Raw genomic sequence first — 24,040 nt, forward strand, 5'->3', positions numbered from 1 at the left:
CTTTTATTTTGAAACGAGCAGAGATATTTTGATCAGGAAGCTGCTGGTTCATGATTAAACTTCATTTATTTGTGTAGTGTTTGCGTCTTATACAGTTTGCTGGAAGTTTATTGGTGTTGGTTCTAAAACAGCATCTTGTTGGTTGTGTTTAGGTTCTACTTAGTTCCTATTTGTTTAGGTTGTTTTGCTCTGCTGCTTGTAAATGAGAGTGTTTATCGGTTAGCTAGCAGTAGTTATTTACACTGGAACACATGAGCGTGTCACTGGTGGTGATCCGTCTGGAACTAGCGGACCAGTCTCTTCAACCAGAAGCATTTCATTACAGTGCAGGTGAGATCCAGTACATTATAAACCCACAGCCACGTCTTTATTAACTAATAACCTACACCGATCAGCCATAACATTAAAACCACCTCCTTGTTTCTACACACTGTCCATACAATCACTTTGTTGTTCTACAATCACTGACTGTAGTCCATCTGTTTCTCTGCATGCATTGTTAGCCCCCTTTCATACTGTTCTTCAATGTTTAGGACCCCCACAGGACATGGTGGTGGTGTGTTAGTGTGTGTTGTGCTGGTATGAGTGGATAAGACACAACAGCGCTGCTGGACTGAGAATAGTCCACCAACCAAAAGCGTCCTGTGACCATTGATGAAGGTCTACAAGATGACCAACTCAAACAGCAGCAATAGATAAGCGATCGTCTCTGACTTTACATCTACAAGGTGAACCAACTAGGTAGGAGTGTCTAATAGAGTGGACAGTGAGTGGACACGGTATTTAAAAACTCCAGCAGCGCTGCTGTGTCTGATCCACTCATAACAGCACAACACACACTAACACACCACCACCATGTCAGTGTCACTGCAGTGCTGAGAATGATCCACCACCTAAATAATACCTGCTCTGTAGTGACCATTGAGGAACAGGGTGAAAGCAGGCTAAAAAGGTTTGTAGAGAAACAGATGGACTACAGTCAGTAATTGTAGAACTACAAAGTGCTTCCATATGGTAAGTGGAGCTGATAAAATGGACAGTGAGAGGACAAATTGGGCATTCGTATTGCCAAAGCTTAGTAACATATTTAGGATATATAATATAATTAAAAAAAATAAAGTAAAATAAAAATAACAGTAAGAGAAAATTGACACTATACTATCTATCTATCTATCTATCTATATATCTATATATATATATATATATATATATATATATACAGTGTATCACAAAAGTGAGTACACCCCTCACATTTCTGCAGATATTTAAGTATATCTTTTCATGGGACAACACTGACAAAATGACACTTTGACACAATGAAAAGTAGTCTGTGTGCAGCTTATATAACAGTGTACATTTATTCTTCCCTCAAAATAACTCAATATACAGCCATTAATGTCTAAACCACCGGCAACAAAAGTGAGTACACCCCTTAGTGAAAGTTCCTGAAGTGTCAATATTTTGTGTGGCCACCATTATTTCCCAGAACTGCCTTAACTCTCCTGGGCATGGAGTTTAACAGAGCTTCACAGGTTGCCACTGGAATGCTTTTCCACTCCTCCATGACGACATCACGGAGCTGGCGGATATTCGAGACTTTGCGCTCCTCCACCTTCCGCTTGAGGATGCCCCAAAGATGTTCTATTGGGTTTAGGTCTGGAGACATGCTTGGCCAGTCCATCACCTTTACCCTCAGCCTCTTCAATAAAGCAGTGGTCGTCTTAGAGGTGTGTTTGGGGTCATTATCATGCTGGAACACTGCCCTGCGACCCAGTTTCCGGAGGGAGGGGATCATGCTCTGCTTCAGTATTTCACAGTACATATTGGAGTTCACGTGTCCCTCAATGAAATGTAACTCCCCAACACCTGCTGCACTCATGCAGCCCCAGACCATGGCATTCCCAGCACCATGCTTGACTGTAGGCATGACACACTTATCTTTGTACTCCTCACCTGATTGCCGCCACACATGCTTGAGACCATCTGAACCAAACAAATTAATCTTGGTCTCATCAGACCATAGGACATGGTTCCAGTAATCCATGTCCTTTGTTGACATGTCTTCAGCAAACTGTTTGCGGGCTTTCTTGTGTAGAGACTTCAGAAGAGGCTTCCTTCTGGGGTGACAGCCATGCAGACCAATTTGATGTAGTGTGCGGCGTATGGTCTGAGCACTGACAGGCTGACCCCCCACCTTTTCAATCTCTGCAGCAATGCTGACAGCACTCCTGCGCCTATCTTTCAAAGACAGCAGTCGGATGTGACGCTGAGCACGTGCACTCAGCTTCTTTGGACGACCAACGCGAGGTCTGTTCTGAGTGGACCCTGCTCTTTTAAAACGCTGGATGATCTTGGCCACTGTGCTGCAGCTCAGTTTCAGGGTGTTGGCAATCTTCTTGTAGCCTTGGCCATCTTCATGTAGCGCAACAATTCGTCTTTTAAGATCCTCAGAGAGTTCTTTGCCATGAGGTGCCATGTTGGAACTTTCAGTGACCAGTATGAGAGAGTGTGAGAGCTGTACTACTAAATTGAACACACCTGCTCCCTATGCACACCTGAGACCTAGTAACACTAACGAATTACATGACATTTTGGAGGGAAAATGACAAGCAGTGCTCAATTTGGAAATTTAGGGGTGTAGTCTCTTAGGGGTGTACTCACTTTTGTTGCCGGTGGTTTAGACATTAATGGCTGTATATTGAGTTATTTTGAGGGAAGAATAAATTTACACTGTTATATAAGCTGCACACAGACTACTTTTCATTGTGTCAAAGTGTCATTTTGTCAGTGTTGTCCCATGAAAAGATATACTTAAATATTTGCAGAAATGTGAGGGGTGTAGTCACTTTTGTGATACACTGTATATATAGGGGTTGAACAAAATAACTGAAACACCTGTAAAACATATATATATATATATATATGTATATATATATACAGTGTATCACAAAAGTGAGTACACCCCTCACATTTCTGCAGATATTTAAGTATATCTTTTCATGGGACAACACTGACAAAATGACACTTTGACACAATGAAAAGTAGTCTGTGTGCAGCTTATATAACAGTGTAAATTTATTCTTCCCTCAAAATAACTCAATATACAGCTATTAATGTCTAAACCACCGGCAACAAAAGTGAGTACACCCCTAAGAGACTACACCCCTAAATGTCCAAATTGAGCACTGCTTGTCATTTTCCCTCCAAAATGTCATGTGACTTGTTAGTGTTACTAGGTCTCAGGTGTGCATAGGGAGCAGGTGTGTTCAATTTGGTAGTACAGCTCTCACACTCTCTCATACTGGTCACTGAAAGTTCCAACATGGCACCTCATGGCAAAGAACTCTCTGAGGATCTTAAAAGACGAATTGTTGCGCTACATGAAAATGGCCAAGGCTACAAGAAGACTGCCAACACCCTGAAACTGAGCTGCAGCACAGTGGCCAAGATCATCCAGCGTTTTAAAAGAGCAGGGTCCACTCAGAACAGACCTCGCGTTGGTCGTCCAAAGAAGCTGAGTGCACGTGCTCAGCGTCACATCCAACTGCTGTCTTTGAAAGATAGGCGCAGGAGTGCTGTCAGCATTGCTGTAGAGATTAAAAAGGTGGGGGGTCAGCCTGTCAGTGCTCAGACCATACGCCGCACACTACATCAAATTGGTCTGCATGGCTGTCACCCCAGAAGGAAGCCTCTTCTGAAGTCTCTACACAAGAAAGCCCGCAAACAGTTTGCTGAAGACATGTCAACAAAGGACATGGATTACTGGAACCATGTCCTATGGTCTGATGAGACCAAGATTAATTTGTTTGGTTCAGATGGTCTCAAGCATGTGTGGCGGCAATCAGGTGAGGAGTACAAAGATAAGTGTGTCATGCCTACAGTCAAGCATGGTGGTGGGAATGCCATGGTCTGGGGCTGCATGAGTGCAGCAGGTGTTGGGGAGTTACATTTCATTGAGGGACACATGAACTCCAATATGTACTGTGAAATACTGAAGCAGAGCATGATCCCCTCCCTCCGGAAACTGGGTCGCAGGGCAGTGTTCCAGCATGATAATGACCCCAAACACACCTCTAAGACGACCACTGCTTTATTGAAGAGGCTGAGGGTAAAGGTGATGGACTGGCCAAGCATGTCTCCAGACCTAAACCCAATAGAACATCTTTGGGGCATCCTCAAGCGGAAGGTGGAGGAGCGCAAAGTCTCGAATATCCGCCAGCTCCATGATGTCGTCATGGAGGAGTGGAAAAGCATTCCATTGGCAACCTGTGAAGCTCTGGTAAACTCCATGCCCAGGAGAGTTAAGGCAGTTCTGGGAAATAATGCTGGCCACACAAAATATTGACACTTTAGGAACTTTCACTAAGGGGTGTACTCACTTTTGTTGCCAGTGGTTTAGACATTAATGGCTGTATATTGAGTTATTTTGAGGGAAGAATAAATTTACACTGTTATATAAGCTGCACACAGACTACTTTTCATTGTGTCAAAGTGTCATTTTGTCAGTGTTGTCCCATGAAAAGATATACTTAAATATCTGCAGAAATGTGAGGGGTGTACTCACTTTTGTGATACACTGTATATATATATAGGGGTTGAACAAAATAACTGAAACACCTGGTTTTAGACCACAATAATTTATTAGTATGGTGTAGGGCCTCCTTTTGCGGCCAATACAGCATCAATTCGTCTTGGAAATGACATATACAAGTCCTGCACAGTGGTCAGAGGGATTTTAAGCCATTCTTCTTGCAGGATAGTGGCCAGGTCACTACGTGATGCTGGTGGAGGAAAACGTTTCCTGACTCGCTTCTCCAAAACACCCCAAAGTGGCTCAATAATATTTAGATCTGGTGACTGTGCAGGCCATGGGAGATGTTCAACTTCACTTTCATGTTCATCAAACCAATCTTTCACCAGTCTTGCTGTGTGTATTGGTGCATTGTCATCCTGATACACGGCACCGCCATTGGATGCACATGGTCCTCCAGAATGGTTCGGTAGTCCTTGGCAGTGACGCGCCCATCTAGCACAAGTATTGGGCCAAGGGAATGCCATGATATGGCAGCCCAAACCATCACTGATCCACCCCCATGCTTCACTCTGGGCATGCAACAGTCTGGGTGGTACGCTTCTTTGGGGCTTCTCCACACCGTAACTCTCCCGGATGTGGGGAAAACAGTAAAGGTGGACTCATCAGAGAACAATACATGTTTCACATTGTCCACAGCCCAAGATTTGCGCTCCTTGCACCATTGAAACCGACGTTTGGCATTGGCACGAGTGACCCAAGGTTTGGCTATAGCAGCCCGGCCGTGTATATCGACCCTGTGGAGCTCCCGACGGACAGTTCTGGTGGAAACAGGAGAGTTGAGGTGCACATTTAATTCTGCCGTGATTTGGGCAGCCGTGGTTTTATGTTTTTTGGATACAATCCGGGTTAGCACCCGAACATCCCTTTCAGACAGCTTCCTCTTGCGTCCACAGTTAATCCTGTTGGATGTGGTTTGTCCTTCTTGGTGGTATGCTGACATTACCCTGGATACCGTGGCTCTTGATACATCACAAAGACTTGCTGTCTTGGTCACAGATGCGCCAGCAAGACGTGCACCAACAATTTGTCCTCTTTTGAACTCTGGTATGTCACCCATAATGTTGTGTGCATTGCAATATTTTGCACAAAACTGTGCTCTTACCCTGCTAATTGAACCTTCACACTCTGCTCTTACTGGTGCAATGTGCAATTAATGAAGATTGGCCACCAGACTGGTCCAATTTAGCCATGAAACCTCCCACACTAAAATGACAGGTGTTTCAGTTTCATTGTCCAACCCCTGTGTATATATACAGTGTATCACAAAAGTGAGTACACCCCTCACATTTCTGCAGATATTTAAGTATATCTTTTCATGGGACAACACTGACAAAATGACACTTTGACACAATGAAAAGTAGTCTGTGTGCAGCTTATATAACAGTGTAAATTTATTCTTCCCTCAAAATAACTCAATATACAGCCATTAATGTCTAAACCACTGGCAACAAAAGTGAGTACACCCCTTAGTGAAAGTTCCTGAAGTGTCAATATTTTGTGTGGCCACCATTATTTCCCAGAACTGCCTTAACTCTCCTGGGCATGGAGTTTACCAGAGCTTCACAGGTTGCCACTGGAATGCTTTTCCACTCCTCCATGACGACATCACGGAGCTGGCGGATATTCGAGACTTTGCGCTCCTCCACCTTCCGCTTGAGGATGCCCCAAAGATGTTCTATTGGGTTTAGGTCTGGAGACATGCTTGGCCAGTCCATCACCTTTACCCTCAGCCTCTTCAATAAAGCAGTGGTCGTCTTAGAGGTGTGTTTGGGGTCATTATCATGCTGGAACACTGCCCTGCGACCCAGTTTCCGGAGGGAGGGGATCATGCTCTGCTTCAGTATTTCACAGTACATATTGGAGTTCATGTGTCCCTCAATGAAATGTAACTCCCCAACACCTGCTGCACTCATGCAGCCCCAGACCATGGCATTCCCACCACCATGCTTGACTGTAGGCATGACACACTTATCTTTGTACTCCTCACCTGATTGCCGCCACACATGCTTGAGACCATCTGAACCAAACAAATTAATCTTGGTCTCATCAGACCATAGGACATGGTTCCAGTAATCCATGTCCTTTGTTGACATGTCTTCAGCAAACCGTTTGCGGGCTTTCTTGTGTAGAGACTTCAGAAGAGGCTTCCTTCTGGGGTGACAGCCATGCAGACCAATTTGATGTAGTGTGCAGCGTATGGTCTGAGCACTGACAGGCTGACCCCCCACCTTTTCAATCTCTTCAGCAATGCTGACAGCACTCCTGTGCCTGTCTTTCAAAGACAGCAGTTGGATGTGACGCTGAGCACGTGCACTCAGCTTCTTTGGACGACCAACGCGAGGTCTGTTCTGAGTGGACCCTGCTCTTTTAAAACGCTGGATGATCTTGGCCACTGTGCTGCAGCTCAGTTTCAGGGTGTTGGCAATCTTCTTGTAGCCTTGGCCATCTTCATGTAGCGCAACAATTCGTCTTTTAAGATCCTCAGAGAGTTCTTTGCCATGAGGTGCCATGTGGGAACTTTCAGTGACCAGTATGAGAGAGTGTGAGAGCTGTACTACTAAATTGAACACACCTGCTCCCTATGCACACCTGAGACTTAGTAACACTAACAAGTCACATGACATTTTGGAGGAAAAATGACAAGCAGTGCTCAATTTGGACATTTAGGGGTGTAGTCTCTTAGGGGTGTACTCACTTTTGTTGCCGGTGGTTTAGACATTAATGGCTGTATATTGAGTTATTTTGAGGGAAGAATAAATTTACACTGTTATATAAGCTGCACACAGACTACTTTTCATTGTGTCAAAGTGTCATTTTGTCAGTGTTGTCCCATGAAAAGATATACTTAAATATCTGCAGAAATGTGAGGGGTGTACTCACTTTTGTGATACACTGTATATATATATATATATATAAAAATTACAGATATACATATAAAAAAACAAAAGTGTGTGTGTGAGAGAGAGAGAGAGACAGACACATTACTAACACACACCACTAACACAATACAGACTCAGCAACAGGAGAAATCTACAAACCCAATTAGAATGAACAAATTACACAAAAACGCAGAACTAAATATCTGAATTATTGGGAAACTGAAACTAAAGCTCAGAGTAAAATGCAGTGTTATTTGGCCCTAACCAGACACTTCAGTGCAGCAGATTATCTGAGCAGTAGGTGGGGCAGTTTGTCGTTGTCTGGGGGAGTTGAAGTTGGGGATGATGTTATTACATTTGGGGAAGAATTGGGCCTGGATATGGTGGTACTTGGTACATTGGGTGAGGAAGTGCAGCTCCGTCTCTACTGTACTAACCGGAGTGCAGTGCTGGCACAGCCTCTCCTCTCGGGGCAGCCAGTCGTATCTACGGCCAGGTCGTGTGCGCTCAGTCTGTATCTCGTCAAGGTGTTTCTTAATTTAGGGTCAGATACTGTGCTCAGATAATCTGCTGCACTGTAGTGTCGGTTTAGGGCCAAAAAACTGATTTTTCCTGTTCCTGAGTCTTTATTGTGTTAGTGGTGTGTCGGTGTGTGTTAGTGGTGTATCGGTGCAGTGACTCAGGATTCAGGACTGGTATCTTTGTAATGTAATGTACAACAGCAGAGGGAAACCATCAGGGCCCTCTAGACTTTCAGAGTGGCCAAAGATATGTTAAAAATAATATACATAACAATGACCTAATCAGTTCTGATTTGATCAACTCATAATTTGACAGTCAATATTTAAATAAATACAAATCCAAAAAAATGAATCCTTCACACCTGCCTATACAATTTGTGTTGGAATTGGAAGGGTTAGATTAAAGAAATCTCTTTGTCTCCCTCTTCTGTCACTACAAAGATGGTCAGTTCAGCTGTAAATTCTCACTGAGCTTGGCAATACAGTAGACCCTTGAGTTACGAACAGTTTACCATACGAACATCTTGGGTAACAAACGATCTTTTTTAACTTAACGTACAAACAAATTTCGGACTATGAACCGTTATGACGTTACGAACAAGTTGACTCTCTCTCTCTCTCTCTCTCTCTCTCTCTCTCTCTCTCTCTCTCTCTCTCTCTCTCTCTCTCTATATATATATATATATATATATATATATATATATATATATATATATATATATATATATATATACATTATATATACAGTGTATCACAAAAGTGAGTACACCCCTCACATTTCTGCAGATATTTAAGTATATCTTTTCATGGGACAACACTGACAAAATGACACTTTGACACAATGAAAAGTAGTCTGTGTGCAGCTTATATAACAGTGTAAATTTATTCTTCCCTCAAAATAACTCAATATACAGCCATTAATGTCTAAACCACCGGCAACAAAAGTGAGTACACCCCTTAGTGAAAGTTCCTGAAGTGTCAATATTTTGTGTGGCCACCATTATTTCCCAGAACTGCCTTAACTCTCCTGGGCACGGAGTTTACCAGAGCTTCACAGGTTGCCACTGGAATGCTTTTCCACTCCTCCATGACGACATCACGGAGCTGGCGGATATTCGAGACTTTGCGCTCCTCCACCTTCCGCTTGAGGATGCCCCAAAGATGTTCTATTGGGTTTAGGTCTGGAGACATGCTTGGCCAGTCCATCACCTTTACCCTCAGCCTCTTCAATAAAGCAGTGGTCGTCTTAGAGGTGTGTTTGGGGTCATTATCATGCTGGAACACTGCCCTGCGACCCAGTTTCCGGAGGGAGGGGATCATGCTCTGCTTCAGTATTTCACAGTACATATTGGAGTTCATGTGCCCCTCAATGAAATGTAACTCCCCAACACCTGCAGCACTCATGCAGCCCCAGACCATGGCATTCCCACCACCATGCTTGACTGTAGGCATGACACACTTATCTTTGTACTCCTCACCTGATTGCCGCCACACATGCTTGAGACCATCTGAACCAAACAAATTAATCTTGGTCTCATCAGACCATAGGACATGGTTCCAGTAATCCATGTCCTTTGTTGACATGTCTTCAGCAAACTGTTTGCGGGCTTTCTTGTGTAGAGACTTCAGAAGAGGCTTCCTTCTGGGGTGACAGCCATGCAGACCAATTTGATGTAGTGTGCGGCGTATGGTCTGAGCACTGACAGGCTGACCCCCCACCTTTTCAATCTCTGCAGCAATGCTGACAGCACTCCTGCGCCTATCTTTCAAAGACAGCAGTTGGATGTGACGCTGAGCACGTGCACTCAGCTTCTTTGAACGACCAACGCGAGGTCTGTTCTGAGTGGACCCTGCTCTTTTAAAACGCTGGATGATCTTGGCAACTGTGCTGCAGCTCAGTTTCAGGGTGTTGGCAATCTTCTTGTAGCCTTGGCCATCTTCATGTAGCGCAACAATTCATCTTTTAAGATCCTCAGAGAGTTCTTTGCCATGAGGTGCCATGTTGGAACTTTCAGTGACCAGTATGAGAGAGTGTGAGAGCTGTACTACTAAATTGAACACACCTGCTCCCTATGCACACCTGAGACCTAGTAACACTAACAAATCACATGACATTTTGGAGGGAAAATGACAAGCAGTGCTCAATTTGGACATTTAGGGGTGTAGTCTCTTAGGGGTGTACTCACTTTTGTTGCCGGTGGTTTAGACATTAATGGCTGTATATTGAGTTATTTTGAGGGAAGAATAAATTTACACTGTTATATAAGCTGCACACAGACTACTTTTCATTGTGTCAAAGTGTCATTTTGTCAGTGTTGTCCCATGAAAAGATATACTTAAATATCTGCAGAAATGTGAGGGGTGTACTCACTTTTGTGATACACTGTATATACAGTGAGCGAACATTAGGACAGCAGACGGTGTTTTCCGGTGCTTTCTTTATATTTTGTAAAATTCAATGTTTAAATGTCCCCAGAGAAGGTGCAGAGAAAGCGCAGTTTTTTGTTGTTGTATAATTACTCCTGCCAGTAGATGTCACTGCGTATCAGACAGAGGGGACATTGAGTAAGAGAGAACAAGGAAGTTATTCTTTCATGAAATTACACCTACAAAATACAATAGTATTTAAATAAAGAAGGAAATAATAGAGAAATATGAGAGTTCTTGTTGTTTCTGGTAGATACAATGTATTATGGTGTATGGTACAGCACATGTGCTGTACTGAAATGTGATGTGTGTTTATGTACAGTACAGTACTACTGTGTATTATTGTTTATTATTGTTTATTACAGGAATGTCTATTCTATAATTTAAGATTTAAGGGAAAATATACTTGTATTTATAACAAAAAAGACCATTTAAGACATTAGAAAGGTTAGGTTAGGGGGTGGTTTGGGAGGTCTGGCACGGATTAATTCTATTTACATTATTTCTTATGGGGAAAAAAAGGTTTAACTAACGAACATTTTGACTTAAGAACAGCCCTTTGGAACCAATTAAATTCATAAGTCAAGGGTCCACTGTAGTTGTTCTATGAGAAAGCAGTTTCAAATGACAACAAATTGACCAATCGCATCTTTCCTCCTCCCTGTCCCTGTATAGCTTGTGTGCATGTGAGTGATCTGCTCTAAATTTAAATTAACCATCAGATGATGGAAATAAAACAAAGCAATATTTTGTTCAGAATTTTCCTCCGTTATCTCTTATCTACTCATTTCCAATTCCCAGTTGTAATTCTGTTGCCACTTGCACAACCCCAAATCTGATTAAGTAGACCTGGATTAACACTTCTCCACCCCCTCCACTCCTGCATGCGTTTGGCCTCTGCTACTGGCAGGCTGGGTGCCTACATGGACAACGATTGGCTTGTCCATCGGTTTGGATGCAAGAGGGGATTTCTCTCAAGTGCTGCGATTATGACTTCTGCTGGCTGCACAGAGACGGGGGATAATGGGGATCGGTGCGCTAGACTGAGCCTCATATGAACTCGTCTCATGTAGGTGAAAAGATGCGGTCGGTTACTACACACGTCAGAGGGGGTGTTTGTTAGTCAGGTCTCCTCTCAGTCAGAGTAGAGGTGAGCAGCACTAGAGAGGAAGTGCAATGCAATCGGGTACTTGGACATGACTAGATTGGGAGGAAAATGCCAAATGCTTTTATAAAACAATTAGGGATCTAGGGTTAGGGTTAGGCTTATTATCCGTTATATCCTATATATTATTTTGTCTTTTCTTTCACAGATGAGATGTCTGAAGAGGAGACACGAGAAAAAGCCTTGGCCTCAGCCAAAACAGCACTGGGGGGCATGTCTGAATTGGAAAAGTCTGCCATTCTCCATCAGCATATTGGCAGCCGGGCCATGTCAGACATGGTAATTGAGACCCTTGTGCCGAGCCCAGGTTAGAACCCTTCTACTCATCTTACCTTTTACCTCCTATTTTTCCTCATCTTTAAAATTCCAGATAGACGTACTCAGCAGTTTAGGAGGATAGGCCCTATTTCAGCTAAAAACAACTTCTCCTTACTTTGACCGCTGTGTTCAACAGAATTGCACAACAACCATAGCACCTGTGTATACAGGTTTCATGTCTCCACCAACCCCAGTACCCTAACCATTTGGCTATACACCGATCAACCATAACATTAAAACCACCTCCTTGTTTCTACATACATTGTCCATTTTATCGGCTTCACTTTGTAGTTCTACAATTACTAACTGTAGGCCATCTGTTTCTCTGCATGCTTTGTTAGCCCCCTTTCATTCTATTCTTTAATGGTCAGGACTCTCCCAGGACCGCTACAGATCAGGTATTATTTAGGTGGTGGATCATTCTCAGCACTGCAGTGACACTGACATAGTGGTGGTGTGTTAGTGTGTGTTGTGCTGGTATGAGTGGATAAGACACAGCAATGCTGATGGAGTTTTTGAACACATCACTGTCACTGCTGGACTGAGAATAGTCCACCGTGGGCAGCGTCCTATGACCACTAATGAAGGTCTAGAAGATGACCAACTCAAACAGCAGCAATAGATGAGCGATCGTCTCTGACTTTACATCTACAAGGTGGACCAACTAGGTAGGAGTGTCTAAAAGAGTGGACAGTGAGTGGACACGGTATTTAAAAACTCCAGCAGCGCTGCTGTGTCTGATCCACTCATACCAGCACAACACACACTAACACACCACCACCATGTCAGTGTCACTGCAGTGCTGAAAATGGGGGTCCTGACCATTGAAGAACAGGGTGAAAGCAGGCTAAAAAAGTATTTAGAGAAATAGATGGATTACAGTCAGTAATTGTAGAACTACAAAGTGATAAAATGGACAGTGAATGTAGAAACAAGGAGGTGGTTTTTATGTTATGGCTGATCGGTGTATGTGTTCGCTATGCTGTTCATATTCTTTTGCTGTTTGTGCTGTTGTCGACCAAACAGTTGGAGTCAGCTGCAGCGTCAAGTGCCCGGCCATGGCATTAGCACCGTGAACACTCGACCTCAAGAGTCAAGGGGGTTGTAGGCTGTCTTTTATTTATTTTTATTTTTTTACATGTACTGAGGACCACACTCTGTTCTCTGTATTCCTCCACTATGCATGATGAGGCCTTTACCAAATTAAGGCAACTCAATTGTGCCATTTTCTCCCTGAAATCCACAGAACAGAAAAGCAGCAGTAGTGATAAGGAAGATAAGGAAGAAGCTGATGCAGTCACAGTAGCCGATACGCCCTCCAAACCGCTTCCGGATCAAATCTCCTTCTTCAGTGGCAACCCATCCGTGGAGATCATCCATGGCATCATGCACCTTTACAAAACAAAGTAAGTACATTAAAACTACTAAGGTTACTTACTAGGGCAACGGTAGTTAAATGGGTTGTGTCCACGTACTTTTGTGCTGACCCCCGCCCCGATTGAGGAGAGCGAACTGACACACGCCCCCTCCGACACGTGAGCAGTAGCCGACTGCATCTTTTCACCTGCACAAGGCGAGTTCATTTGCGATCAGCCCTGTGCACGGAGAAACACACCCTGATCAGCATTATTCCTCTGCTCTGTGCTGACCATGAGGTCCCTATCCGGCTTTCTAACCCTGTCTGAACAACAGCCAAACATTGTTCATATATCCGCCCAGCCCAGCCGGATGGCAGAGCTAAGATTCGATACGATGTATTCGAAATCCCAGCTCTGGTGTGCTAGCGTGTTTTACCGCTGCAAATGTTTAGATTGCTTTAATCTGTCTAGTTGTCATAATGCTGAAGCATAAACAAAAGGTTCTTTGTTCCATGAGATCCTAATAAAAAATGCTCACACAGATATGTTTTCATACTTTGTTTGTGATTGGCTGCAGCAAAATGACGTCGCTGACTGAGGACGTGCGACGCAGCGCCATGCTGTGTGTGCTCAGTGTTCCGACCACAATGACGAGCCATGACCTGATGAAGTTTGTGGCACCTTACAATGATGTCATGGAGCATATGAAGATCATTCGGGACTCCACGCCCAACCAGTACATGGTACTCATCAAGTTCGGCACTCAGGTGAGCTCTTCGTTTTGGTAAGGTTACTTATTTGGACAAACTGAACGTCCTGAAGTGTTTTTTTCGAAATGTTCTTTTTTTTTAAATTAATTAATTAATAAATTTTTTAAATTTTTCCCCTTTTTCTCCCCCTTTAGCGCATCCAATTGTTCAATTTGCATCGTGCTTCCTCTCTATGTCTATGCCAGACCCTGCCCTGACCAAGGAGATCGAAGCTAACCCATATCCCCTCCGAAACATGGGCAGCAGCCGGATGCATTTTTGCCACCCACACATTGATGAGTGTTGTGCCACCTAGCGTTGCATGCGGAGAGACACACCCTAAGGGCACTCTTCCTCATCTCTGTGCAGGCGCCTCTAATCAACCGGCAGAGGTCGTAATCGCATTCTGACAGAGAGAGACCCACATCCGGTTCTTTGTCCCGCCCCCCAACTGAGTCGTTGCTCATACAGCCACTCAGCCTCGAACCGGTAAGGCAGAGCTGGATTCGATACGATGTACTCAGAATCCAGCTCTGATTGCAGCGTGTCTTTTACCGCTGCGCCACCTGAGCGGCCTTCAAAATGTTGCTGCTTTATGAAGAATATATAAAAACACACCAAACAAAACACATCCCTTGTCAAAGTCATACTTACTGGATATGAAGGGCAGTCAGTTGGGGATTTAAATAAAAGATTTAGAACCTTTTAGGACCCCTCATAGGCAACGTTTTATTGTTTTTAAAGCACAGAAAATGTCTAGCAAGTAATGTTTTGTCTATAGTTGAAGCTGTTAACCATTTCTATAAAAGGGAATACCAGTTAGGGTATCAACTACAAACTTCATTTCCGGCAAATTTGGGACGTTTTGTAAAATGCAATAAAACAAGAATCTGTGAGTGTTCATTCTCCTCATTTTCATGATGTGCCATACACTTATAATAAAAGACAGATCTTAAGTGCAGGCAAGCCATTCAAGCACATGCACTCTGTGTCTATTTAGCCACGCTCTACTGACACATGCAGAATTAGGCATGGCATTGTTTTTCTCAAATAATCTGGGACTTTGTCCTTTCAGACAGAATATGCCTCTCTAAAATCCCAATATACACCTCATGTGCATATGCAAGTCCCCGTACCATGACAGATATTGGCCAGATGTTTGGATGTAAGATGAAATGTGGACTCATCTTACCACCATACATCTCCATGAGATGAGCTTGGGTCCAGAGAACTGCATTGTCATCTTTCTCTTAATAAAGTTTCAGGTTGCGTTTCCTGATGTACTAGCAGACACTAGTGCGCACAGTGGTTTTATTCCTAAACCCATGTAGCATGACCTTGTCCAATGCAGTGCCATCGAAGGTCTCAGCGGTCATGGACATTGAACAGTGGTTTCAAGCATTGCACTATACAGACTAAAATTACTTTAGGTTCCCTGAATCTTTTCATAATTTTATGTTAGGTAAATGGAGAAATGTTCAATCATTCATTTACAGTCTTGCACTGATGAATTTTCTTTTTTATTGACAAACTTATTGACAATTCTCCCATGAGATTTGGCACAAAGTCATAACCTATCTGTGCTCGGAAAGACTGAGCTTTTATACCCAATCATGATACACTCACCTGTAACCAATTTACCTGCTAAAATGACTAATGGTTAGGTAAATAAGTTTTTATTCATTATGTTTTCTTCATGTTATGTTACATGTACATTCATCTTAATGTAGGCTGATGCTGACAGCTTTTATACAACCTGCAATGGCCGGCAGTTCAATTCCATTGAAGATGCTGTGTGTCAGCTGGTATACGTAGAGAGAGCTGAAGTAATCAAGTCAGAAGAGGTATGAATTTGGCAAGATTCCATGTCTTACTTTTCTATTATTTGTACATCATCATTAATTCTATACCATTTTTAAATTCATATACACTGATCAGCCATAACATTAAAACCACCTCCTTGTTTCTACACACATTGTCCATTTATCAGCTCCACTTACCATATAGAAGCACTTTGTAGTTCTACAATTACTGACTGTAGTCCATCTGTTTCTTTGCATGCTTTGTTAGTCCCCTTTCACTCTGTTCTTCAATGGTCAGGACTCTCCCAGGACCACTACAGAGCAGGTATTATTTAGGTGGTGGATCATTCTCAGCTCTGCAGTGACACTGACATGGTGGTGGTGTGTTAGTGTGTGTTGTGCTGGTATGAGTGGATAAGACACAGCAGCGCTGCTGGAGTTTTTAAATACCGTGTCCACTCACTGTCCACTCTATTAGACACTCCTACCTAGTTGGTCCACCTTGTAGATGTAAAGTCAGAGACGATCACTCATCTATTGCTGCTGTTTGAGTTGGTCATCTTCTAGACCTTCATCAATGGTCACAGGACGCTGCCCACGGGACGCTGTTGGCTGGATATATTTGGTTGGTGGACTATTCTCAGTCCAGCAGGGACAGTGAGGTGTTTAAAATCTCCATCAGCATTGCTGTGTCTTATCCACTCATACCAGTACAACACACACTAACACACCACCACCATGTCAGTGTCACTGCAGAGCTGAGAATGATCCACCACCTATATAATACCTGCTCTGTAGTGGTCCTGACCATTGAAGAACAGCATGGTTTTAATGTAATGGCTGATCAGTGTATAGTCAGTTGTTTCCCAGGAGTCTGAATCGATTTGATGGCACTTATAAGAAATAATTTCACCATTACTGACAGCAAATCATGTTAGATTTCATGTAAATTCCATGTAAATGTCTGCCATTAAAGCAGCAAGATTGCATGTTTTACGTAATATTATAGATTCCTATATAATGAAATAGATCATTGTTATATTTGTATGGACATGTGTAAGCCTACAATACCAGTTTCTCATTCTTTGTGTAAATTTTTAGGGGGCAAGCTTACCAGTAATGGACCTGACTGAGCTGCCCAAGTGCACGGTGTGTCTGGAGCGTATGGATGAGTCGGTAAACGGTGTTCTGACCACCCTGTGCAACCACAGTTTCCACAGCCAGTGCCTGCAGCGCTGGGAGGATGCCTCGTGAGTCATACACACAGTATCTGTACGCTTGCCTAGAGCACCTGATGAGACAAACAGAGCATTTATATAGTTTTATATAGTAAAATTTGCCAAAATAAACATGTAATTACCCCAAATCAGAAAAAGCTGGGACAGTATGGAAAATGGAATAAAAATAAAAATGAAGTGTTCCTTAAATTTACTTTGACTTTTATTTGATTGCAGACAGTTTGAACCCAAGATATTTCATGTTTTGTCTGCTCAACTTCATTTCATTTGTTAATATACCTCCATTCCTGCATTTCAGGCCTGCAACATATTCCAAAAAAAAATGGGATGAGGGCAGTTTAGGGCTAGTAATAGAAAATGATTGAAATGTTGAAAAACAATGTACCTCAAAGAAAGATTTGAAGGGAATACAGAGTTACATGCACAAATGCCACTTAAAACTGAGCAAAAAAAGAAGCCTTATATTAACCATGTCCAGAAGCTGTGTCGACTTCTCTGGGCTCTGAGGCATCTAGGATGGACCATCACACAGTGGAAACGTGTATTGTCGTCAGAATTCCAGACTGTTATCAGCAACAAGTCCAAAAGCCAGGGTCTGTCATGGTATGGGGCTGTGTCAGTGCCCTTGGCAAAGGTCATTTACACTTCTGTGATGGCAGCATTAATGCAGAAAAGTACATTGAGATCTTAGAGCAACATATGCTGCCTTCAAGACGTCATCTTTTCCAGGGACGTCCATGCATTTTTCAACAAGACAATACAAAACCACATGCTGCACACATTACAAAGGCATGGCTGTGGAAGAAGAGGGTACGGGTACTGGACTGGCCTGCCTGCAGTCCTGATCTGTCCCCAATAGAGAATGTGTGGAGAATTTTGAAACAAAAAATGCGACTGTTTGTAGTCTATTCAGTATTGTTTACAGACTGCTGTTGCTCTTTAGGTGCCCCGTGTGTAGATACTGTCAGACCCCTGAGCCTGTGGAGGAGAATAAATGCTTCGAATGTGGTGTGCAAGAGGTACTTATTTTAAATAGAGCACATCATTTTTCTGTCCCAAAGCTACACATAAACAGCATTTCTGCATATTGTCTGTAGAATCTGTGGATCTGCCTGATTTGTGGCCACATCGGCTGTGGTCGTTATGTCAGCCGCCACGCTTACAAGCACTTTGAGGAGACACAGCACACCTATGCCATGCAGCTTACCAACCAACGCGTCTGGGACTATGCAGGGGGTATGCAGACCTTTATGCATTAGTCTGGTGTTTATTTGCACAACGGAGAGTGGATTTTAATTTACTTTGTATTTACCCTCAGATAACTATGTGCATCGGCTGGTGGCCTGCAAGACGGATGGCAAAATGGTGCAGTATGAGTGCGAGGGTGACACCTGTCAGGAGGAGAAGATTGATGCTCTACAACTTGAGGTTTGTGTTTGGTTATATCACTCATTTGACACTTACACTGTATGGCCAAAAGTATGTAAAACACCTCCCCTCCAATTAGTGGGTTTACCTATTTCAGTCACAGGTATTGCTGACTGGGGCATTATATACACCGACTAGGCATAACATTATGACCACTGACAGGTGAAGTGAAAGCTAACACCTCATCCTACAAGGTGTCTTAACTTGTGTTGTCTTAAAAGTCAAAAATAACCTGCCACTATGTTTAACAGCAGAGAAAATTTCCTAAATGGTCTTTTTTGAGTTGTCTGGCGCCATGAACAACGATTGGCCTGTTGTTCATATAGGGGTGGGGTATTAAGCCGTATAGGGACTCCTCGTAACTGATGCACTACGACCTCTGCTGGCTGATTGATGGCGCCTGCACAGAGGCGGGGAAAGAGTGCGGATCGGGGTGTGTCTCTCCGTACACAAGGCTGATTCGCATACAGTATATGCACTCACCTAGTGTGGGTGACAAAATGCATACGGCTGCTGCCCACGTGTCGGAGGGGGCGTGGGTTAGCTTCCTTCTCCTCAAATCAGAGCGGGGGTCGGGATTAGTGGAGAGGAAGCGTGACGCAATCGGGCAATTAGACGTGCTAAAAAAAAAAAAAAAAGCGGGTCAAAAAGTTAGCGTTCTGTAGGGTTGATGTCAGGCCTCTGTGCAGACTCATGTGCAAACTCATCAATCCATGTCTTTATGGGCCTCGCTATGTGCTCAGCAGTCATGCTGGGACAGAACTTTACCAAGCTGTTGCCACAAAGTTGGAAGCATATAATTTGTTTAATAACATTTATTTTATACATGTTTTTTTTTCTCCCACCAGTACTCCTATTTGCTGACCAGTCAACTGGAATCACAACGCATCTACTGGGAAAATAAAATAGTCCACCTTGAAAAAGAAACAGCAGAAGAGGTAAAAGTAGATGCAAAAGCCGTCTAACCACCAACACCACATCATGTAAATGAATCACATTTGGAGTGGCATGGATGAAGTGTAATAACTGACCTGTGACTTGTTTCAGATCAATAATATGAAAGCCAAATTCAAGGAGACCATCGAGAAGTGTGACAACTTGGAGCTCAAACTGAACGAGTTAACCAAAGAGAAACAATCCATGGAGAAAAAGTAATGTCTATTTTATGTTCTTTACACTTTACATTTAGGTTCACAGCTTTTCATTTGTCAGATAATTTTACAACCCCAAATCAGAAAAAGTTGGGACAGTATGGAAAATGCAAATCAAATAAAAATGCAGTGTTCCTTACATTCACTTTGACTTTTATTTGATTGCAGACAGTTTGAACCCAAGATATTACATGTTTTGTCTGCTCAACTTCATTGGGACAATGACATGGGACAGGGACAATTTAGGGCTAGTAATGAGTTGAAAAAACTAAATAATGATGTGATGTCAACGGGTGATTGTAATCATGGTTTGGTCCAAAAGCAGCATCCAGATAAGGCTGAGTCTTTGATGAGCAAAGATGGCCAGTGAATGCATATTTCTCCCTCTCCCTGTGATCTTCAATCCCTCAGACGGCACTGCATCAAGAACCGACACTCAACAATAGCTGATATAACCACATGGGTGAGGGATTACTTTGGCAAACCTTTGTCAAGCACTACAATACAGAGTTACATGCACAAATGCCACTCAAAATTTTACTGTGCAAAAAAGAAGCCTTATGTTAACCATGTCCAGAAGCGGCGTCGACTTCTCTGGGCTCGGAGGCATCTAGGATGGACCATCACACAGTGGAAACGTGTATTGTGGTCAGATAAATCAGCATTCCAGGTCTTTTTTTGGAAAAAAATGGACACCATGTGCTCTGGACCAAAGACGAAAAGGACCATCCAGACTGTTATCAGTGACAAGTCCAAAAGCCAGGGTCTGTCATGGTATGGGGCTGTGTCAGTGCCCTTGGCAAAGGTCATTTACACTTCTGTGATGGCAGCATTAATGCAGAAAAGTACATTGAGATCTTAGAGCAACATATGCTGCCTTCAAGACGTCATCTTTTACAGGGACGTCCATGTATTTTTCAACAAGACAATGTAAAACCACATGCTGCACACATTACAAAGGCATGGCTGCGGAAGAAGAAGGTACGGGTACTGGACTGGCCTGCCTGCAGTCCTGACCTGTCCCCAATAGAGAATGTGTGGAGAATTTTGAAACAAAAAATGCGACAACGACGACCCCGTACTGTTGCACATCTTAAGACGTGTTTGCAGGAAGAATGGGACAAAATAAAAGCTGAAACACTAAATCACTTGGTATCCTCGGTGCCAAAACGTTTTTTAAGTGTGGTGAAAAGGAATGGCAGCATTACAAATTTTTGTAATGTGTTGCAGGTCTGAAATGCAGGAATGGATGTTATTATGGATGCAATATTTTCATTTGTAGTTGAATGAATGTGTATCTACATTAATGCCCAATTATCTCATCTTACAATCAGATGTACGCAACTGAACAACAAGGTGACCAAACTTGGGCAGGAGCTGAGAGAGGAGCAGGAGATGAACCGGTGCCTGAGAGCCAATCAGGTGCAGCTCCAGACCAGCCTGCAGGAGGAGGAGAGGCGTGGCCACGAGGCCGCAGCAGGCAAGGAGGTGCAGATCGCCGAGCTCCAGGAGCAGCTGCGTGATGTCATGTTCTACCTGGAGACGCAGCAGCAGATCAGCCGCATGCCTGCCGAGACCCGCCAGGAAATCCAGGAGGGACAGATCAACATCGCCTCGACACCTACGGCACCAGCGCCAGGTCCCTCTGCCCACGGCTCTGGCAAGTCGGGCAACAGAAAGGGTCGGGCCAAGAGAGGGAAGTAGGCTGTCAGTGAACCGGGCTGGGACATATCCATATTGGGCTTTGAAAAGCTTCAGCATGAGACTTCTGCAGGCCGCATAAGCTTTTTGGGTTCTAAGGGATTTCGATTCCAGTCCTGAAGGTCTAATGCACTGCAAAGTTTCAAGTTTAGGTTTGATCCAACCACAATAGACTTAGTAATAATCAAAACTGATCCAAGTTTGACCTGGTGTATTTGGGAGCGGGGGTTGAAAGCTTTGCATGGCAGTGGGCATTCAGGACTGGAGTTAGGAGGCCCTGCTACTTGTGGTTTGTATTGTTGAGAAAGGCGCATGGTATAAAAGGTTTAATGAAAGCACATGAACCCTTTACACGAGGGGAACGTTATTGTCCCAATTGCCCTGTGCTTTCTGACCACATTTGCTAGTTGCACAACACTTTCGCTGGCCACAGAGGCTAGCACACGCATCAACGGATATTTTTGCGTATGACAAATTATGCTATTTGTGTTCCCCCGTTGCTTGTGCCAATGCCTTAAACAGACAGTAGGAGTCACTGTTGCACAGCCATCCTTCCCTTAGACACGGGTTGTCTGTTAATAACCCTGGTAATTAATAAATGTTGTAAATTATTCTATTTGTGCATTTTTTCCCTTTACTCATATCCAATGACCCTGCTTATACACCAATTAGGCATAACATTATGACCACCTCCTTGTTTCTACACTCACTGTCCATCTGTTCATCTTTCATTCTGTTCTTCAATGGTCAGGACCCCCACAGGACCACTACAGAGCAGGTATTATTTAGGTGGTGGATCATTCTCAGCACTGCAGTGACACTGACATGGTGGTGGTGTGTTAGTGTGTGTTGTGCTGGTACGAGTGGATCAGACACAGCAGCGCTGATGGAGTTTGTAAACACTTCATTGTCACTGCTGGACTGAGAATAGTTCACCAACCAAAAATATCTAGCCAACAGCGCCCCGTGGGCAGCGTCCTGTGACCACTGATGAAGCTCTAAAAGATGACCAAATCAAACAGTGAGTGGACACGGTATTTAAAAATTCCAGCAGCGCTGCTGTGTCTGATCCACTCATACCAGCACAACACACACTAACACACCACCACCATGTCAGTGTCACTGCAGTGCTGAGAATGATCCACCACCTAAATAATACCTGCTCTGTGGTAGTCCTGTGGGGGTCCTGACCATTGAAGAACAGCATGAAAGCAGGTTAAAAAGGTATGTAGAGAAACAGATGGACTACAGTCAGTAATTGTAGAACTACAAAGTGCTTCTATATGGTAAGTGGAGCTGATAAAATGGACAGTGTGTGTAGAAACAAGGAGGTGGTTTAAATGTTATGGCTGATCAGTGTATGTTCCGGTTATGTGGACAACAGTTCAGATCTGCACCAAGCCCCGACGTCACCCCAGCTTTGGGATGAATTGGATTCTTTTTTGTTTAACATTAGTGCTTGACCTCACAAATCCACTGACTGGGTACAGATTTCTGGCAAGCCTTATCATAAGAGTGAGGGTTGTTTAAGTAAGTGATTTGTAAGGTAATGGTAAAAGCTGTATTGTAATAATAAGGAGTGATAATGGTGACGATGTTAAACTGGAATGTAACTACACCCATTAAAGTAATCCTACTGGATTAAATTGTAACCAACTTTTATTTTTTTCCAGTCTAAACATGGAAATAAGAACATTAACCCTCAAAATAAAATATACTATATGACCGAAGTACACTGGCCAGGTGAAGTGAATGACACTGATTATCTCTTCATCACTGCACCTGTTAGTGGGTGGGATATATTAGGCAGCAAGTGAACATTTTATCCTCAAAGTTGATGTGTTAGAAGCAGGAAAAATGAGCAAGCGTAAGGATTTGAGCGAGTCTGACAAGGGCCAAATTGTGATGACTAGACGACTAGGTCAGAGCATCTCCAAAACTGCAGCTCTTGTGGGGCGTTCTCGGTCTGCAGTGGACAGTATCTATCTAAATTGGTCCATGGAAGGAACAGTGGTAAACCGGTGACAGGGTCATGGGTGGCCAAGGCTCATTGATGCATGTGGGGAGCGAAGGCTGGCCCGTGTGGTCCGATCCAACAGACGAGCTACTGTAGCTCAAATTGCTAAAGAAGTTAATGCTGGTTCTGATAGAAAGGTGTCAGAATACACAGTGCATCACAGTTTGGTGCGTATGGGGCTGCATAGCCGAAGACCAGTCAGGGTGACCATGCTGACCCCGTCCATCTCCGAAAGCGCCAACAATGGGCACGTGAGCATCGGAACTGGACCACGGAGCAATGGAAGAAGGCGGCCTGGTCTGATGAATTGTTTGAGGAGCACAACAACGAGTTTGAGGTGTTGACTTGGCCTCCAAATTTCCCAGATCTCAATCCAATCGACGATCTGTGGGATGTGCTGGACAAACAAGTCTGATCCATGGAGGCCCCACCTCACAACTTACAGGAGTTAAAGGATCTGCTGCTAACATCTTGGTGCCAGATACCACAGCACACCTTCAGGGGTCTAGTGGAGTCCATGCCTCGACGGGTCAGGGCTGTTTTGGCAGCAAAAGGGGGACCAAGACAATATTAGGAAAGTGGTCATAATGTTATGCCTGATATACAGGGTGGGCCATTTATATGGATACACCTAAATAAAATGGGAATGGTTGGTGATATTAACTTCCTGTTTGTGGCACATTAGTATATGG

General features: G+C 43.5%; 1 protein-coding gene across 1 annotated transcript; it reads left to right on the forward strand.

Annotated features, from left to right (window-relative positions):
* The first annotated feature begins 217 nt into the window (after positions 1–217).
* Positions 218–22,088, forward strand: brap (BRCA1 associated protein). Its single transcript, XM_063013857.1, has 12 exons — positions 218–330; positions 11,735–11,893; positions 13,151–13,310; positions 13,840–14,029; positions 15,742–15,855; positions 16,915–17,063; positions 17,995–18,070; positions 18,149–18,287; positions 18,370–18,479; positions 19,328–19,417; positions 19,527–19,630; positions 20,965–22,088. The coding sequence occupies exons 1-12, from the start codon at positions 252–254 to the stop codon at positions 21,332–21,334; spliced, it is 1,740 nt and encodes a 579-aa protein (XP_062869927.1). The 5' UTR covers positions 218–251; the 3' UTR covers positions 21,335–22,088.
* Positions 22,089–24,040: the final 1,952 nt, after the last annotated feature.

This window comes from Trichomycterus rosablanca, chromosome 18, assembly GCF_030014385.1.
Source record: "Trichomycterus rosablanca isolate fTriRos1 chromosome 18, fTriRos1.hap1, whole genome shotgun sequence".
In the NCBI taxonomy this organism is placed as follows: domain Eukaryota; kingdom Metazoa; phylum Chordata; class Actinopteri; order Siluriformes; family Trichomycteridae; genus Trichomycterus; species Trichomycterus rosablanca.

What these genes read in the sequence shown, in the direction of transcription:
- brap (XM_063013857.1), top strand. Translation starts at nt 252, where the DNA reads ATGAGCGTGTCACTGGTGGTGATCCGTCTGGAACTAGCGGACCAGTCT. An exon ending in GACCCTTGTGCCGAGCCCAG is followed by an intron (nt 11,894 to 13,150) that starts GTTAGAACCCTT and finishes TGAAATCCACAG; the next exon opens with AACAGAAAAGCAGCAGTAGT. An exon ending in TTGATGCTCTACAACTTGAG is followed by an intron (nt 18,480 to 19,327) that starts GTTTGTGTTTGG and finishes TTCTCCCACCAG; the next exon opens with TACTCCTATTTGCTGACCAG.